Raw genomic sequence first — 20042 nt, forward strand, 5'->3', positions numbered from 1 at the left:
GAGCACAACGCTGGTCAGGAATGGCAACAGCACTGCCCCCAGTTAGGGTGGGACAGCTGAACTGTGACCGGAGACACCCAGGGCTGGGACACAGCAGGTTGTCCCCGAAGGGCACTGGCAGACACCGTGAGGTACTGTTTGCAACCCGCTTTAATTTCTGGCTACTAATTAGTTTTAAGTCCAGAACCACCCACATCCATAACTAAACAGAGGTGTAGAGTATAGACAAAAAGTGACCAAAATGAGCCAATAGTTGGTTTACGGTACACGAGAGCGTATAATCAATAACCTAAGCAGTATCAAAACACACTTAAAATTTGATATATGGAACTTGACAAACAGGCTGTGTTGCTGGCAAAACCATACTCTAGTTACAGGCACAGATCAGCTCCTGCTCTGAGGAAACTGAAACTTACTGAGTCACAGCTGCAGTTCCTGAGAACAACCCAAAACATCTTGTTAAAAAGTGCACTTTCATTTTCTAGAGGGGCACAATTTCTTCTCTTTTGACCAACTGTTCATTTATAGAGATTTTTGAAAAATGAACAATATGTAGTCTTGCTCCTGTTCTCACATAATGTTTATTTTTGCCATACAAAATCCTAGTTCTGGTAACAATATATAATTTATACCAAGTAATGCACTAAGTTGGATTTTTTAAGTGCACAAAATAAAGAGGGATATACCATGTCCATGCCAGAAAGAAGGAAAAAGGTTGATGTCAGTGGAACGAGGTGGGATGATTTGCACAGACACCTGTGGTAAGAAGTTGGCAGGACGCTGAGCCGGGCTTGTTGGCGAGCATTTCAAGAGGCAGCACACCTACAGGACATCCTACATGCCAACAGGTGAGTCTGCCAAAGCCCCAGCCAGACTGCATTCCTCTGGCATCCTTCTCCAGACTTTTATTTCTGGCACGCACTCCAGAGCGCGCTGTGCGTGCCCTTCTTCTCCATGCAACCCTTTCATAAAGGGTTCATTTTTATGAACCATAAAGTTCATAAAGTCCAGCCCACTTAGGAAATCAATGGCAAAACGTGGGCTAGAAAACAGGTCACTAGACTTCGGTCACCACTAGCCAGCCCATGCTGCCTCGTAACCCGCAGACACTGATTTTAAGTGTTTTCATTTTCCCTTCCAAGGCAAGAACCCTACCATAGACATCTCTCAGCCTCAGCCCACCAGAAGCACTGACAACCCCTGCTGATACCAAACGCTCACCTTCGATCAGCTGAACAAGCTGGGTCCCACCCACGCTCTCCGTCACGTCGCTCTTGCGGGACACCTTGCGGTAGCGGATCTTGTAGCCAGTGATCTGCCCGCTGTGCGTCCCCGCCGGAGGCGGCTGCCAGTGCAGCATGATGCTCTGCAGAAGGCAGAAGGTGGTTACAAAGGCATCGCTTCCCACGCAGCCAAAAAAGCTACTCGAGTGCCAATGCTCAATGAAGCACAAGACAAAGACATGCGTACAGAAAATACTGCGTTTTCGTACAGAAAACCACAGGCTATCGGTAAAAAGGACAAACCCTACGATTCAACGGCAGCCCAGGTCACACATGTGCCTAGAGAAGTTCACCTCCAAGCACTTCAGGCCCATCAGACCTTCTGATTCCAATTTCACAAACAGCCCCTTGGGCTTCCCTTCCATTTTCTTCAGGTTATCTTAAGATATGGTTTACTTGAGGATCTGTCTTTAAAAACTGGTATTTTCCCTAAAAGGTACAAGTTATCAGAACTATAGTTTTTGTGCAGGAAGTTATGTACTTTCAATCACACAGGCAGCAGCAGAGGTATTTGGAAAAGAAATTTTAGAAAAGGCTTTTTTAAAAAAAAAATCCCCAATCATAATCACTAAAGTCATAATGATCAAGTATATTAATCTTCTCTTTTAAGGTGCCCAGAACACTGTATGTGTGCACACACACTGCAAACAATAGTTAATCAACAAGCCCAATTAAACCCCTTTCATAATTAGCCTCCACGCTTTGGTACATCGTCACTATCTTCACTGCATTCCATTAGGTACAATCCACAGCTGGACTGGAGTTTCCAATGCTTCAAGCACCACGTTCAGGTATCTCCTGTTGGGCAACTCCTACACAAACAGCTGGAAAAGCAGCACCGTAGAAAAAAAGACCCAAAGCAGCTCTAAAATGTGGTTGATCTAAGACCCACCAACCGTTTATTCACCCTTTACGAGCAGGAAATTCTCCACATCTTACCTTGGAATTCCGTACCTCCAGCGTTAGATTCTGCGGTGGAGCACTGGGGACTAGAAACATTAAGGGAATTACAACTCCAAAATTTCTGTGTACTCTATCAGATACTGCATTTCCATACACAGCTACTCAGACGTCACTCGTTACGAAAGTACAAACAGTTCTGGTTTGAGATGCTACACAAAGTAACGACAAAATTCTGCCAGAGGTGCTTTATGACACGCCGTGACTACCTTAGGAGGTTAACGTATCTTCATGAGAAAGAACAAACTCAATTTTTATTCAGGCCTTTACCTACCACAGGTATCTAAATAAAAAATGCCTTATATTTAAAGGTACTTCCCATAAAACCTAAGAAAAGGGATGGCATTCACTACCTTTCAAAATCAAATCTTTAATTTACATGCTGGATTCTGGGAGTCCACAGTTAAAAATCTCGCCAAGGATTTTGTTATCGTGATTTTCTGTAACAGGAAAACCTCAGAGTCACGTCCCTGTGCTCCCGAGGAGGTGAAGTGGATCGCAAAGACGGTTTCTGCTTTTAAACCTCCGTTCTTTGCTCGTTCTTTACTACCTGTAGCAACTTGCTGGTCACGACAGTGGGAGCCCATCAGACAAAGGCACAGCAAGAGAGAACGTGGGACCAAGGAAACCCTTGGCGCAGCACTCCAGAGTCATGCCCATTATCTCAAAGGCACAGCTAAGGGCTCCCTGGCAGGAAGGTGAGACTCCAGCAAAGCACGAGGACAGGGAAGCAGCACAGCAGGGCTGAACATTGCTCCAGCCTCAATGCTGGATTTCCCAAATAACTCACACCAGCCACAACGATACCTAAGAAAACACTCTCGCGTGCATAAAGTGAAAGTAGCCCTGCCATAAGTGAAAGGTACACTGGGGTGTGCTTAGATAAACACCCCTCTGCCACTACCCACAACAGAAATGGTGACAATGAGGATTTGGTTTTCCTTCTCTCTCTCCAACTGAACTGAGTCTGAAATCACCAGACCTTGGGATTAAGTGCTACGTCCTCCAAAAAGCAGGAACGCAGGTTAAGTGGAGGGAATGAAATAAAGCTAAGCTTTTTTTTTTTTCCTGCTGCTTATTTTATGCATTCGGTGCCTGCTTTCAGAACAACTTTTAAAAAGTCAAGGGTTTCACAAGGAGCGACTGAGCATTAACGCACGCAGTGCAAACGTGGCGGAAGACAATCAGTAGGACACAGGAAAGGATACAAGCATGTAAATATATTCATACACCCGCATCTCACCACCTGCACAGTTTATGTCAAAGTAGGCTTAGACTCAGATCAGATTAAGAATTTAACAGATAAAATGGATTTCCTATGGGCTGACATTCGATAGGAAAGGCATAGCCCAGTCTGGCAGGAGAACCGGCAGGAGAAGAGAAGCAATCCTCAGGAGCAGCACGTAAACCTTGGTTTAACTGTAATACCCGAAGAGCTAGCCTGCAACAAACTACCATTAATGGATTAGGAGCAAAAACCTTCTGCAAAGGTAGAAGCTCATTAAATAGAAGGTGAAGTAAGCTTAGAATGAAATCCCTGCAGGAAACATGGAGATTGCTTACGGATACCACAGCAAGAAAACACAAAAAGAAAATGTGCATCTTTCATCCAGAAAGACTTGAAAGATTGAAGAGCACAGTTACGGGTTTTGAGACTGTTAGAAGCAAGATGACATCCTTCAGAAAGCTGTAGAAAGTAAATTTCAATAGGTTAAATGTCAAAACGTAAGTTGGGCCAGAAAGAACTTCAGGAAAACTTGAAGGCCATGTAACGATCTTCTTTGCATTTGTCCTGAGTGGAAGGAAGAGACGAGGTTGCCATGACACCCTGCACTAGGGACTTACAGGATCTCTGGAACTCAAGTGTCAGTAGAAAGGATTGTGGAAGAGTTGGGAAGAAACAGCAGCGTGTTGCCGGGGTTACACGCTATTCATCCAGGATTTTTCAAGGAACTCAGGAATGAAACAGTTGCATGACTTGTAGTAGGCTGTAACATCTCGCAAATTATCTCGATACTGGGAGATGGGAACTTTGATGCCGGTATTTAAAAGGGGTTCCGCTTCAGAAAATACTGGAAACTTCAAGTAGTAAGTCAGAAGCCTGTAGCAGGCAAATAAACTGAAGCCATAATAAAGCATGAAATTGGCAGATACATGGAGGAATAATCCATATTTTTCACTTTTTCAAGGAAAATCCTGTGTTGCAAACCTGCTGGAGAGCTCTTAAGAAACGAAGCAATGAGAGGAAGCCCTTGCCTGAGTAAACAACTGCTGAAAAGAAAGGAAAGAGCAGGTAGGGACGTACGTGGTGGGAGATGACCTGCGGAGCTCCACCGCGGTACGTGCAGAGACCTCTGGTACTCAACACATTGGTAAGTGATGAAAGAGGGATGGAGGTGACAATGTTAGTACAGACAAGAGCTGATGGTAAAGAACTGCAGAAAGACCTCGGGACATTTTGCGCCTGGATTTTAAAGTGACAGGTGAAATTCACGGTAGGTAAAGTCACAAACATGGGAAAAATGATCCTGCCTCTATATGCAAAATGGTGGCTCTAAGCACACCAATTCCAGCAAGATCAGTCTACCCCAAAAATGTCACCTCAGGGCTCAGAATGAGCCAAAAAAGTCAGTCAAGTGCTAGTAATTACACATCTTTGATAGAATCCTACTCCGCTCTACCTCCCGTTTTCAAAAGCACGTAGGAGAAAAGAAACCTAGAAAAAAGTTGAGAAAATTGAAACAGCTTCCACAAAAGAAACGGCCAACCACTTCTGGGACTTCAGAATCTGCAAAAGAGACAAACGAGGGAGAAACCAGCAAAGGTCTATAAAACAAGGAGTGGGACAGAGAGGGCTGGTGCACACTGACTGTTCTCTCTTTCGGGCAGTACAGCTGTTGGCGACAAACGACGCCAACATAGAGCACGTTCAGAACAGTCCAAAAGGGGTGATTCTCCACAGACGACTTAGTCGTAGGATCTTTGTCCACTTGACGTTGTGGATGATAAAAGCTGGTGTGGGTTGAAGAGGAAGCCAACAGGGTTCATGGCAGAGAAACTGAGTTATGACATACGTAGGATTGGGGACAACACTCTCCTCTGCCCGTCTATTCTCCAGGTCATGCCTGGACAGAGGATTCCAGGCTGGGCTCATTTTTGGTCTACTGTTCTTTATATAAGCATAAACTTCTCTAAAGACCCAAAATTGAACATTAACTCTGATCATTTCTAATTGTTCACATTTGCTCACGTTACCTCTTCACTTGCCCTCCAGAAAACGCCGTCACCGCTTCCTGCTTTCAGTATTACATGTGATGGATTTAATTGTGTCTGCGCTGGAGTTCAAAGACAGACACGCAACATTTTCCCTCACGACCTCAATTAAAACAAAACCACTCCAAAAGTGAAAGTCTGCTCCTATGTAAAAATATTATAGAAGCTAAAAAATTCATTTGGAGTTGTTGCTTTCAACATAATTGTGTTTCTGTCCACTCCTAATACTTTGTAGACTCAATAACCCATGAAATAAACTCCTGATGTTGAAATGAAGGACACTGTTGTTTCATAATCAGAATCAGGTACAGTAATTTTCCTTCACCTAATTTGGAAAGCCTCCGGGGGAACTTCCAGCACGCGCGGCCACATGCAACAACATTATTAATAAAATAGGGCAACAATGGACAAAAACCCTAACAGTCTTTCTGGTTAAAAATTCACTTAAAGGAAATTACTACATAATTCCTGAGAAGGAAAAAAAAAAAAAAAGGAATAAGGAATAAATCAGCTTACCATCTGAGAGCGTTCGTACAACAACATCTTGGGTCGAGACTCCGGGACCGTGTTTGTTGTAAGCTACCACTCGGAAAGTGTACTCGGTGTATTTCTTTAACCCGTTAATGGTGTAGGAGAGTCCTCCTACATCAACGTCCTGTTGATAAACAAACGTACATCCAAGTCAAGGTCAGAATCAGGTCTGCAACTGCAGTAACGAACTCAAATGACACCTTTCTGTAGCACCTGCAGATCCAACTCACAGTTTATGTGCAGCCAGGACTTGTAAAGCTGCTAACGGTGAGCTTGCAAGAGACGATTCTACCTACCCGACTGAAATCGTAACAGGGACACTGGTTCTGTAAATTAAAAGGAATCTGACAAACTTGCCTCTTAGTCAAAAATATTGCTGTGTTTTGAATAGCGGGAGGCAGAGGTAGAAAAGGTAATTTTATGTGGGGAATACAATGTTCCTGTTTAAAAACTGTGTCAAAACTTATTTTAAATGCTAACAAAAATAGTTCTCCCTTAGCTTTTTTTATAGCTTGAGTCATATTCCCATGCAAACGGATGGGAAATTCCCACTGGGATTAATCCTCCCAGATTTGTGAATATCCTCAGGTGGGACCCGTACTTGCAGAGAACAGACTGGACTCTTCCAGTAGAATCCTAAGAGAATTTGATCAGATAGACACTCGCCACTATCGAAACATCAATCACTCGATCAAAGAACTCAAGAACTCAGAACAGTTCAGATGAAGGACGATGCTAAAATTAGTAATTACCAAAATCAAACTGGCCAAGGGTAAAACCTACACCAGCATCCTTTGCAGTGTCCAAAGCAGAACTGTTATGTGATGACACAGCTACTAGTTGAGTTTCCTCTTGTGATACGATGGACGTCCCCAAATGCTCCTTGATGCTGACGAGCACCTAAATCAGCCGTGGCGTAACATACTGCTTTAATGCCAAGGAATACAGATTTCATGCTGGATTTTTCATTGTAAATGTTTCTGAATTTTAGGCTAAAGGATTCAGTCTATCAGAAAAACGAACCCTTCACAAGGTGTTTCTAGAAATTTAAGGAAAAAACGAATAAAAGAAAAAAGGCTGTTAATGACATTGTCGATGAAGCAGGAGGAGCCAGGCTCCGTACCTGTTCCGTGTCCTGCCCCTTCTCCATATAGTAGAGCTTGTAGTTCTGGATTTCTCCGTTGCCAGACAGCGGCGTCTCCCAGGTGACAGTCACGGAGGTGGGTGAACTGGCGTACGCCCGGATGTTGGGTGCTGGGCCAGGAAGCTGAACTGAAACGTAAGCACGACACTCTGCTAGCCACCAAGCCTGACCCTTAACGTTTTCCGGAGCCAATTATTTCAGCCTCAACTCCCCAATTAATCGGTTCCAGTTAAAAGATGGTTATTTTTTCATATTTCAGGATTTCACATGGATTCATTAGTGGGGGGTAAAGGTGGCACCGAATTTCTGAAGGAGATCCTGCTCCCTGGGCCCGATTCCTTTGTCCTGAGCAATCTGAACAAATCACAGACTTTGCATTTTCTTGAGGTTTTTCTTTCTCTCTCTTTAAAGTTTTTTTTCCTTTCCATTAATGAAATTGAAAAGTATTCCTTTTATAAGAGAAAGCTTAGAGAATCTAACAAGGAATTTCTCACCAGTTCTTCCTGAAGGTGAGAATACATCCTATAAACATACCAACGTGGTATCTTGGAAAAGAATTTTGAAACTATTATCTGCAAGTGCAACTTTTAAGAATATCAACTTATTCTGGGGCAGGTCAGGAATGCGGAAAACGATGACAACAACAACAAAAAAATCGATCCCAAAGCCAAGAGGACTGGAAATATTCCCAGCTTACCCTCAGGCTGGGTTGCCACCTTCAGCGGTACTGAGCTCTCTCCGGGGCCGTGCTTGTTCTGAGCCACGACTCGAAAGACATAAACTGTTTCTGGCATCAGGTTTTGGATCATCACTTGTGTCTCTCCAGGACGACTCGTATTTTCCACGCGTTCCCTTTAGGAAACAAAAGGTTTGGGCACGGAAACAATCACCGATTAGTGAGAGGGGTTTTGAGGGGTAACTTAAGGAATAGGTGCTATTAAGATGCATCCCATTCGGACGTATCTAATGTGTTCATGATGTGGTTGTTGCTACTGCATGGGCTGCACAAGATAACAATAATATGGCAAAATTGCTGGTGACAAACAGCTTCTAATTTCGTGACTTCTCTCTGAAGAAAATGCACTGAAGTAAAAGAATAAATTACACTCGACATCGCAAAATTCTAAGTCGTTTCTTTGTCATTCTCCTAACAGCATGCGATAATTCACGGCCACAGTTTATCCTACTACTCTGAAGCCAGAAAAAGAAATGTTTAAGGAGCACACACAGAATCTGGCGAGATTTAAGTTGTTTTTGTTAATATTGCGAGGCTGCTTTTTGTGTATTTTTCAAAGAAGCTCTTTTAACAGATTCTACCTCCAAACTTTACTTCGTTCCTCCCTAATATTTAGATTTTTTAAAAACATCCTCGGGCTCTGACTTGCAGACAGCTGTGGCAGTTATTCTATTACCACACAAGTAGTGGAGTCAACAAAAAGCAGCGTCTGCCCGTGTCTCCGCTGCTCGCCTTCAGGCTGGCGTGCGAGCAAGGAACCATCTCCGCGGCCGTTTACACTCGCATCGTGCCGTGGGAATCGGCTTCTCAGACTGCCATGAAGATGCTCATCTCCGGCAACGCCGAGGAGGCAGCTCCAGGCTACTGGACCCCCGGGTTGGTCTTCCAGAGCCCGAGGAAAGAGCACACTGCATGGGAATCATGGAATGGTTTGGGCTGGAAGGGACCTCAAAGATCATCCAGTTCCAACCCCCCTGCCATGGGCGGGGACACCCTCCACTACACCAGGTTGCCCAAAGCCTCATCCAACCTGGCCTTGAACACTTCCAGCTGGGAGGACACACTCTGTGTTCTGAGCAAATGGAAGGATTATCATCCCGGCTGGAGAACCTCCATCGCACCTCCCGCTCACAGGAGGGGAACCCGCCGCTCCGCCCCTGCGGAAGCACGGTCTTGTGCCCAGCACAGTTCAGGAAACTCTGAACTGGGTTCTTATCAAGCTCAGGATTGAGGGGGGAGATTAAAAGATTAATCATCAACTAACTACAGCCTTTGTTTCCAACACATCGTTGTTGTCACGCAAACTTTCACAGAGCTACGGTTGGGCAGCGACAGCTACACATTGTCCTTCCTTAAAAACAAGGTACCTACGCCATGTAAATACAAATAAAAGCTGTATTACAAAAGTAAAAAAAAATCTAAAACTTCCCCACTGAGAAAATAAAGGGAAAATGGGACTGCTTTGAATGCAATTCTTTCCCTTTTGTCTGCCAGACTTTGTTTAGCTCTACAGCAGAGGGCAGACGATTCTCATCCCGACGATTAGCTGCTATTAAATCATTTTTAATGCAGCAGCTCAGGCAAAATTATTCCACAGTCTCTCCTCTCCTACCTTCCAGCCATTATGCTTTAGTTTCTATCACAGAAATATGATGCCCAAATCCTCATTTTAAATGTATTTCTTTTTACATCAACTAGTACAGTTGATTTAGCAGAATGTGGCTGAAAATATTTTGTATTTACACTGTATCTATACAGAGGGAAACACCACCCTTGCTGTAAGAAAGATATCTTTAAACACATTTTCTAGAATATTCTCCTTCGTGAAAGTAGAGCTAAAATGTCATTGCATCAACAGCTTCATTTATTTCGGATTTTTTAAAATTTCCATCGGTAAATGAGCAGCATCATTAAAGCCTATTTGAATTAAAATTGTTTACACAAGATTTTTCTTCTGTTAACGTTTATAAAGTACTTTTTGCAAGAAAGAAGCAGACGGAGAAGCGAGGCACACACTAAAGAAACATCATACCCACCACAGAATGAAACTGGGGAGGCAGGGAAAAAGATAAATATTTTCCCTCGCTTACTTTTCCAGTTATAGCCGGTGCAAAATGTTTGCTCGAAAATGCATTTTCAAATGGAGAGTTTCCTTTAAGATGTGTCTTAGATATAATGATGGTATTTGAAAACGCAGAATAAGTGCCAGCTGATTCACAGCTGTGGAATAACATTCACCTCCCATTGACATGCAAAATATATCATGTTTTCTGCCTCGAGTGTAAAGGCACTCACTGGTTTTATCGACGAAAAAAATCAGCAATCCGAGGTTATGATTTAAAACGATAAAAAAAAAAAAATCAAACCATTTTAATGGAAAGACAACATTTATCAAAAAATAAACAGACACGTCAAAGCACCGCAGTTTTCAGTAGTAACTGGGACCTGCACCTTCCCTCCCATCAGCACGTTGGAAATACGTGGGGATTAATCCAGCGAAGTGCCACGTGAATCTCGTGGATGCCCGTTCTCAGGGAGCCTCGAGCACCTTTGCCGGGCTCCGCTGCGCTCAGGCAGGCACGACAGGTACCAAACCAGATGGTCTCCATGAACATCGCCCTACGGAACGTCATGACTACTCTAACTCGTTCCAGTTTCATCCCCTATTAAAGAGCTTTTGTAAACTGGAGTTAAGGTTTAAAATAGCTGTTGAGGACCTCAGGGAAAAAGCCTACGGTTCCAAACCAGCAGCGAGTGGTGATGTGGAAATGTGAAGTTTAACAAAAAACCAACCTTCAGGGAACTATGAAAAAGTGAGTGTCATCTGTGCCAGCCGTGTCGGCGGCAGAGCCTGGCAGTGGGCACACGGAGACGTTCTGACAGTGCAATTACACACAATTAAACTCCATTTTCCGTGAAGCACACTACGTTCAACCACGAGTTTCATATTACTTGACTATCTCACACGTGTACCTTACCACCTCACACCAGCAATGTGCTAGCTATGTCTTTTATTTTTGTCCAAATCTTGACGGTTTGGAGATCTTCTGCCTGAGTGCTTCTCTAGAAAGTTGGACAGAATTAAACCTCCCCTTTGCCCTCCCAACACATTTGAATTTTCATACCTTTTTCAGGGGAACTGCCTGAAATCTGGAATACCTAACGGGAAATAACCATGTAACTATACCATCCGTAAGGAAGACATTAATTTCCATCTGATCAGATCACTTCTAGAGGTGCGACAACGAAGCCATGAGACACCCACTTCATTCATACGCAATCCCCACAGTAAAGGCCTCTCTCTGACATCATCAAGCCAACGTGAAGTCACGCGTCGTTTGAGGAAAGCATGACATTGTGTAGCCAGTGAAACAAGCAGAAACAAACCGCCTTCACGGCTGATTTGTTTTGCTTACAAACCTTCTGTAACATTCAACTTAGGGGCCAACATTGTTCTGCAAGCAGACATTGAATTTAAAAGGTGAAATATCTAATTTCTCCAGGGGTGGGGGCAGAGGGCAGAAGGCACCTCTTGGCAGCTGGAGCTGCTGGTGGCATCAAGGGGAGGCATGGGGCACAGGAAGAGTCTTCCATAGGAGTGTCCCGTGATTACAGGTGGGAAAAATCACGTTCCAGTCCCCTTGCAATCCTTGAGGGGCAAAGTTAAGGAACACTTTCCCACGTTTCCGTGTGTATCTCCTTTCACTGAAGATACAAAAATAAAAGGAACGTAGATCAGCGGTGGCTGAGGCCGCCGATACCTCAGGAACTGCACATCTTGTGTTCTGCAGAGAGATTTACGTGTCCTACAAGTCACAGTATGAAGATGACTCTCCACAACCCTCTAAAGATGGTTTAGAGATGTCAGAGTATCTAGCGAAGCCACTCCATGTTAAATACACTTTTTTAATTTTCCACAAGCCTGATTTAAAAGGCAAATAAATACCTAGTGTGATCGCTGCTCAAACCTAAGCGAGGAAAAGCCAACTCGAAGGTTACCAGGAGGATGCAGTGAAAAGGGTACACGTAGGCAAAAACGTAACAGCACGAGGAGATGGTACATCTGCACTTAAAGCCACAGCAAAGATACACGGTCATGCATCATTCAAGGACTACGAAGCGACCATTTAAGCACTGGTTTATAACGCTGAGAAGGAAAGGAGGGCTGCACATCCAAGCTCGACTTCCAAATTTCTGATTTCCGACTGCTTAGGGGGGTGTGACACGCTCATCTATTTTTTTTACTCAGTAACCACGTGACATTTCTACAAGGCCCAACCAACTGGTCAAAAAGTACCATGTAACATCCCAATGGGAAACACAACTTTTTTTCTTTCCTTTTTTTTTTTTTTTTTTAAAATTTATTGTTTTCAATCTCTAGGTTCAGTGGTGGGATTTCACAGTATTTTCACACCAATCTGTGAAACGTGTGATACCAGCTGTCCTTAAACCTCAAAAACCAAGGAGTGGTGAAGTTGAGAAAATAGCGACTCCGTGCTAATAAAAGGCTTCCGGAGCCTCCTTTGAACCCTGCTCCAGGAGCGAACTTGAGCAAACAAAGATCTCGCTGAAGTCGATGAAACCACCTGCTTGCATATAAGCACCAGCTTAAGTCCTTTGCTGCGTAAACTTTCCAGGGACTACCTCAACCCAAGTCCGGAGGGTCACTGGGGCAGAACTGGAAACAGCAGTTTCTGCAGATTGTCCCGTAGTTTCCTAATTTATTCACCCCACATTACGAGCTGCCTCTTACCCTTTGTTCTGCCCGTGCTTTTGGCCCAAGAGGAGTATCTCTAGATTTCTCCAGTCTTGTATGTAGTGGAAGGGGATGCCTTTTGTTTCCTCAAAAGCTGTACAGGGAGAGGCATGAAGCCGTCTCCAGCAAATTACTTCCTAAAAACCCAGCGAGTAGAGCGGTCACAACTGGGGATGTGCAGGAGCAGAGGTGAGACGCAAGAACGGCTGGCAGGAGCCCACCTCCTTTCCTGGCTCACTTAAAATATCTCCAATCGGAATGACTATTACTAAAGTGAGGAAGTAGCAGAAAAACAACGATTGTGAGGCAAAGAAAACGTTACTAATTGCCTCCAGTAGTCATCATGAGCCTGGATGGTCCGTCTATCCACAGGGTTAAGAAAGAGTTGCAATTCACCGTAAGTAGTAGTGCATTTTATCTTCTCTTCAAATGACTTTCTTAACTTTGAGTCTCACGTTCCAGTCTCTAAGCAGACAGATCATTTTCTCTTGAGTAATAAATCTGATAAGCAAGCTAATTTGCACTTAATTAAGCATTGCTCAAAATGATTGTTACCTCCAACTTCTTCAAACTTATCACAACAATTCAAAACTAATTCTCAGCAGTAGATCCCAAAAAGGGTAGACTGAACTAAACCATTAGGAGAACACGTCAAAAACTCACAAATGCTTCACGTTTCTGGAATTTCTATTTACAGGGATTACCAGGAGAGAATCAACATTTAACCAACACCTACCACATGGTTTTCTCTAGAATCAAACTACATTTACAAGGTTTTAAAGCACAAAGTGACTGCTGGCTCTCAACAGCACGTGGATCAGCTGGAGGACGATTCCGTGCCTGCTGTGGATGGCATTTATAGCAGTGTCAGTGTTCCTGAAGAGGTGTTACAGTCCAGGCTTGCTCTTCGTTTCTAAGCAGTCTGCTAAAAGCAGGTAGCAACTGTTTGCCGTCAATCAAAACCACGTGCAAGCGTAGCCTGTAAGAATAGGTACATGCAGCAACAAAGCAAATAAAACCACCATTCCTCTAATCAGGGTGCAGGAGGGATGGGAACACAACCCCTTGGACGCCGCGGCTCGTCAGACCTTGTGTGTTCAAGACTTAAAGTTTATAGCGCTTCTAAGCAAAGCTAGAGTGAAGAAGCGTCATGGAAGAGCACAACCCGTTTTTCACGTCAAGATCTTTACCTGTTTATACCTTCCTTGGTGTAGAAGATTGAGTAGGTGAGGTTGTCTCCTTGAGGGTCCGATACAGGCGTCCGCCACGTCAGTCGGATGAAACGAGTGGAGACGAGGGTGGCCACGACGTCCCGCGGGGCTGAAGGCAGTGGTCCTGTTGTAGCTGGTGCTAGATGGTCATTAGTGGCACTGGTCAGTGAAGTGGGAGGTAATGTTGGGATGGCAACATCTTGTCATGTGCAAACATTGGGGAATATGAAGGGCAAACATCACCACGGTTTAAAAAAAGAAAACAGAAAAAAAACACAAAAGAAATAAACAAAACCACGATGGGAAACAAAAGAAAATGAACACACACAAAAAAGGCCATTAAACTGAAGGCTGACATGCAGGCAAAGGTCACTACTGAAAACTAATGGGAGATACTAACGACACGTCACTGTCGAGCAAGCAGACCGGATCTCCATTGTAATGGAAGTGGCAAGGGAAAGGGAAGGGTGAAAACCGAGGATAAAATATGACCTCAGAACAGGACATTCCAGCAGCAAACAAGATTCTCATGTCTTTATAAACCAGATGTGATACCCAACGTTTACCAACGAAAAAAAACCCAACTTGCATTATTTATTCGAAAATACATCCAGCTCTCATTTTCTGCTTTACTCCATTAACATGCAGAATTCATTTATACCATTCTCAATCATCAAATTTAAGAAGTGCAAACTCATCCAGGTGGTGACACCAAAGTCAATTCCCACGGTAACATGGAACTGATTGGGTTCTACTACTGCCAACTTGGTGTAGTAGACGTGGTGACCAACTTGGTACGGCAGTGCAAACGGAGACTTTTCCCTAACTTCCACTAAGGTCACAGTTTTCTTTCCACCAGTACTTTTCCTCCCGCTCGTAACATACAATACGTCATTCTACAACGACACTAACAAGCACAAACAACTCTTGCTTCATATATAGGAAGACTTTGCAAACTTTTTTTGTGGTAAGTCATGTACATCTTGCTGTATTACTACTTTAAAGCTCGGATAAATCTCCGGGATTATTGCATTAAAAGGTTGGCAAGTTAACAGCCCAGGCTGTAACGTACGAATAGCTGTTCTCCAAATCCTATTAAAGCAATCCAGCCAGTAAATCTAACAGTAATATTCTGAGCAGCTGGACCCCAATTACCACAGACTATTACAGGAAACACAATTAGTAACAAAACCCTAAAGCTCAGGATACCCTGATTTTTTCTGGATTCTTAACTATTTACCAAGCTTAAGTGACCCAATGATATTTTCCACACAGGAATCTACGCAGCCAAATACCTTTATTCCCTTATTAATTTTGGAAACTAACTAAAATGGCTCAGATTTTCCCCAGATCGAGTTTAGGACTAGGACAGCTTTTGTTGAGAGCTACAGCATCTCCTCCTAACATACTACCAGAATACGTTGACTTGTGTCTCCACAGACAAGGAGAAATCTGCACCCAAAACCCCTGACTAATCCAGAACCCATTACCTGAACAGCCAAACCCAGAGAGCACCTTCAGGCGGCCGCACTGAGAACGTCTCAGCCGCACTGAGAAGTCTGTCACCACCACTAACCCCATTTTAAATTGGAAACAAACCTTGTCAACCAAAGCATCATTCTCACACGTAGGTCTTGAATTGGCAGAACTCTCATCTTTTCATTTCTGTGTCTTAAGCAACTACTGACGACGGTGGAAGAACAAACCGTTCGCTTTTCTCAGATTTGCACAACGGAATAAAAGTATGTGGGCAGAACTACGAGACGCTTCGTTGTTTCCTGTGAAACCCTACGTCCACACCACCACAAAGACAAGGGCGTACTTCCTGGGACCAACGACCACCAGGAATGAGGACCAGCTCCTCAAGGACATCAGCAATGTCCTCTCTCCCTCCTCGTGTGCCAGTGCACCTGTCACCATTCTATCGCGCCTTCCACCTTTCCTCGAGCTCTCATTCGAGTTTTATCTCCTCTCTCACACTGCCCATCTTGTCAACTAGGAAAGGTTCACCCCCGCAATGAGTGCTGGTGTAAATCCAATCACCAATGTAATTACATTTCAATCATGTTTCTTCTTGCTTTCATACTAAAATCAAGGCTTTTTATTTCAATTCCTGTATACTTATAGGACTCTGAGAGACTCTCAGAGCCAGGAACATACCTATTTTGGTACTGAAAATACAGATCCCAGAAAGACAAGTACTCAAGAATATCTTCTTAATGATCCTTTCCACACTGTAACAGCCACAGATGACAATTAAGCCTTCTCCAGCAGCCCCCTCCCGATCAATACACCACCCCGTTAATTTCACATTCATTGCAAAATCTAAACTATTTTTATGTTCCCGTAATTAGATTTCTTACAGAAATGCACCACGTTTTAGCTCTTCTTCTGGACTCGGACAGGGCCCCTGTGCCCCCAGGGACAACCTGGTTATTGCAGGGAATTTCATTACACAGCTTCACCCCTTGTTCGATGGTACAGCACAATTTACCAAGGGGCAACAGCGGCATCTCGGGGCAGAACAGGTTCTGTCTGAAGTTACCAGCACTCAGAGTTACTGCTGTAACTTACTCCAACCCATAACATCACCGTTTCTGAAGGCAGTGAACACCGAAGCGTGTTGGGGACAACTTGAAGCCAGAGCTGGACGACCCAGCAGGAGAGATGCTCTCCTTCCCTTGCGATTCGTAAATAAGGAAAATTTGTTCAGAGATTCGATAGTCAATGGCAACCTTAGCTGAAATGACCCTCTGATAGTAGAATTTAAGATGTCAAGGAAACTGAGGAAGGCATTTGGTGTAATCAAGACACTGAACTACAGGAGAAGAAACTTGAGTGTGATCACAGGACATGTGCGATCCCAAGGACAGCTGCCCTTAGAGGTAATTGAGACCAGAAGAGCTCGCTGGCCTTCAGGGACAAACCTCTCACAACCCCAGAATGATCCATTTTCCTCCATGGAAGAAAACAACAGGCATGGCAAGAAGGCAGCTTGGCTGAACAGGGAACTCCTGGCCCAGCTTAAGCACAGAAAGTGTAAAGGAAGTAAAAGCAGAGACCAAAATGGCTAACTAAATGAAATAAACACTGTCCAGGCGTGCAGAGGTGGAAGTAGGGAAGTCACATCTGGATTGGGTGGTGGGGCGTGTGGAGAGCTGGCTGGCCCAGCAGGCTCCCAGCATTATGGTGAAAGGGGTGAAGACTAATGGGCAGACGGGGTAATAGTGGCACTACCCAGGGCCTGACCCTAGGACAGAGAGGGTTTCGTATCTTCATCAGTGACCTGGATGATGGGACAGAGAACATCTGCAGCAGGTTTGCGAGTTATACCAGCTTGGGAGGAGCAGCAGATACACTGGCAGAGAGAGGGGACCCTCCAGGCTGCAGAGGTGGGCTGGTGGGAACCTCAGAGTTCAACACCGACAAATGCGCAGCCCTGCATCAGGGTCAGAGGATCTTCCCAGCTATCATCTCTCTGCTCCTAAATGACAAAGTAAAGTGCCAACTCAGTGTCACATTTATAGTCCTGGTTACATCAGCCAAGCTTCCCCCACGTTTAAATTTGAGCCCATGTTAACAGTTCCTATGGACTGGAGACTTACTCACTGCACCTATCTTCACTCCTTCCACATCATGTTTCCATTGAGGAACAAGGTCTGGTACTCTGCAAAAACCTCCTTGATGCCCACAGTTTTCAGCACCTTTCCCAGAGTGCCTGCTTGACTGACTTCCGTTTCATTCCAAATTTCCAGTTTCTGTTCACTTTACACTTCAGTTGAGTATTTTTCTCTTGCAGAGAGCTTTAATTTCCTACCCTTTATTAACTAATTACATTCATAATATTATTTAAAACCATGAAACAGTTTGAGGAATAATCTGCAGGGAAGCTGTTATAAAACCAAACTTGTGTCTTACAGCTGCATCAGCCAAACGCCTTCTGAAGAAACATCTTCTGAACCACTGGTGAACCCTTTGATCGATTGCTTCACACATTTATTTAAACCACTTAACACGTGAAGCGCCTTCATTTTTCATAAAGCAAGTTAAGATGTTTCCTATCCAGCACAAAAATTCCTCATGACCACCACTCCAGTTGTTCATTTTAACTCCAGGAAGACCGCAGGAGATTAATTTCTTCTGTATGGACTTTGAACAAAACTCCAAAGAGCAGTATCACTGCCGTTCTCCAGAACATCAGTTGTCTTTTTAGAGCTGGGATTCCTGTTCGCGCTCCGAACGCAAACCACGCGTCTTCCATCACCTCACGTTAATATTTCGGTTTCTCTTACGCGTCTCAGTAATATTGTCAGTGATGGGCTTCAAACGCCGTGTTCTTGACGCAAAAGCTGCATCTTGCCATCTTTCAAAAGCATTCTATTCCGTTAAAACGCAATACAAATATTTTTAAAATCATTCAATCGAAGCAAAATGCTGATCTTTCTCTAAGGAAAAATATTCCCCTGATAAATTTTAAAAATTCGCCTGCGTAATCTAAAACACATCCCACATACTCATGTGTTTGCCTTCCTATATAATGAAATAAATCCATCCTTCACCGAAGCGATCCGCACACGGCGCGGGAAGGACCTGCAGGCGTCAAGACGAAGAGTCTGGGAGAGCTGCCAAGATTTCCCAGATGAACAGAAACGCGGCTTTACCCTCCTGCAGGACTCAATCCCAGAAATATTCCTTCCGACAGCATTACAGGTAGGTCGGTCAGAGACAACAAAAACTAGCGGCGTCTGAAAAATAAACCGCGAACCAAACGAAGACACGAAGGACTTGTAAATCGTGCCGTGAGGGAAGCAATGAACAGGCAGGAACGCTCACCCCCTCAAAGCTGCAAGTAAATACCAGCTTGGTAGCAATTTGGCACTGGTGACAGCTGGGGAACGTATTTCGAAGACTACGTTATTCCCTTCCCTTTCCTTTTTTCCCCCCGTTTTTCCTCAAAACGCCTTGAGTGCCATCACGAGCTGACTGGTACACCGTGGTGTGAGCGGAATGCTCAGCAGTGCAGAGCGGCGTTAATGAGTAATTACACTAAAATTAGTTTTAACGCCAATAAGGGAGCAGCTTTATTACTTCAAGCTTTTAAGTATGGTGTAACAAGTAACATGCAAAACGAGTCTCTTCTTTCTAACACGCATTTCATCGCTTTTTAAAAAGCAACTGTACTCTGGAATATTTGCAGCCCTATTCCTACACAGTTGCACATTTTAAAAAATAAAATAAAATACGCATATTCAGCTAAGAAATGGAAAAAGAACGACATCGTTGCGTGCCAGACATACACACAACAGATTTCTCTTTTCAACCACTGCTGGGATATCGTTTTTTCTGAGCTTGTATTTTTCTAAGGGATCAAAAAAAATCCTTGCTCAATTTGGCATCACGCAAAGGCTGTACTGTACGGCCGACATCCAGCACGTTGTCTTGAGCAGCATTCCAAAGAAATCATTCAGCAAAGCAGCTGAGATAAAATGAACCCTTCCGTGAAGAGCAGCTCCGCTGCAGTCCGGGGCTGAGAAGGGGACACTGCGGTTAAGTAAACGTTGCTAAGAGGGTACGTTAAAACGGTCACAATACGATTTCAATTCCGACCTATAGTCAAGGAGAGTCCCTTGATCTGTCTGTCTGCATCTAACCAAGTTAGAAAAAGGAATGAAAAGGAGTTCAAACCAAAGCAAAACATTTCAAGCAGTCCTTTTTCTGTTTGGCACAGTAATTTTTCTAACACTTACGTAGTAATGTGGGCAAGAGAACGATGTCTACAACCCAGTCATGGCAGGACATCCAACAATCCACCAACGGGACGAGACAGGCAGAAAAATCAGAAAGCAGGATTTTCTTAACCTTCCACTAGAAATTATTTTTACCCACAGTACATACACTTTCTGTAGGATTCCAGCACGTAGCGTTGTGTATTTGTGCTGCCCAGGTGCAACACCAAGACTTCCAACAACCCAGGCACAAATCCCGCTGAGCCAACGTAGGAGAAGATTCCTTCTCTCTCTCCCTGCAGCCCTGTGTTTGCAACTCGCCAGGTTCCCAGCCCGTTTTGCTGTGCAGAACAAAGACACACGTCTGGATTGCTGATTTCTCAAGTCCCTTCCATCAGGCTGCTCTTCCCAAGGGTTTCTTC

General features: G+C 44.0%; 1 protein-coding gene across 2 annotated transcripts in view; it reads right to left on the reverse strand.

The window, feature by feature from the left end:
• Positions 1 to 20042, reverse strand: part of NEO1 (neogenin 1) — a 207465-nt gene that overhangs the window by 37308 nt on the left and 150115 nt on the right. For both annotated transcript variants that reach the window (XM_086620230.1, XM_086620229.1), the window contains exons 8-13: positions 13874 to 14093; positions 7889 to 8043; positions 7171 to 7319; positions 6033 to 6171; positions 2223 to 2272; positions 1222 to 1366 (exon numbers count right to left, since the gene is read on the reverse strand). In XM_086620230.1, the coding sequence (XP_086476356.1) occupies positions 1222 to 1366; positions 2223 to 2272; positions 6033 to 6171; positions 7171 to 7319; positions 7889 to 8043; positions 13874 to 14093 (858 nt within the window). The remainder of the gene's footprint in view (positions 1 to 1221; positions 1367 to 2222; positions 2273 to 6032; positions 6172 to 7170; positions 7320 to 7888; positions 8044 to 13873; positions 14094 to 20042) is intronic.

The sequence above is a fragment of the Tauraco erythrolophus genome, chromosome 14 (genome assembly GCF_009769465.1).
Source record: "Tauraco erythrolophus isolate bTauEry1 chromosome 14, bTauEry1.pri, whole genome shotgun sequence".
Classification (NCBI taxonomy): Eukaryota; Metazoa; Chordata; class Aves; order Musophagiformes; family Musophagidae; genus Tauraco; species Tauraco erythrolophus.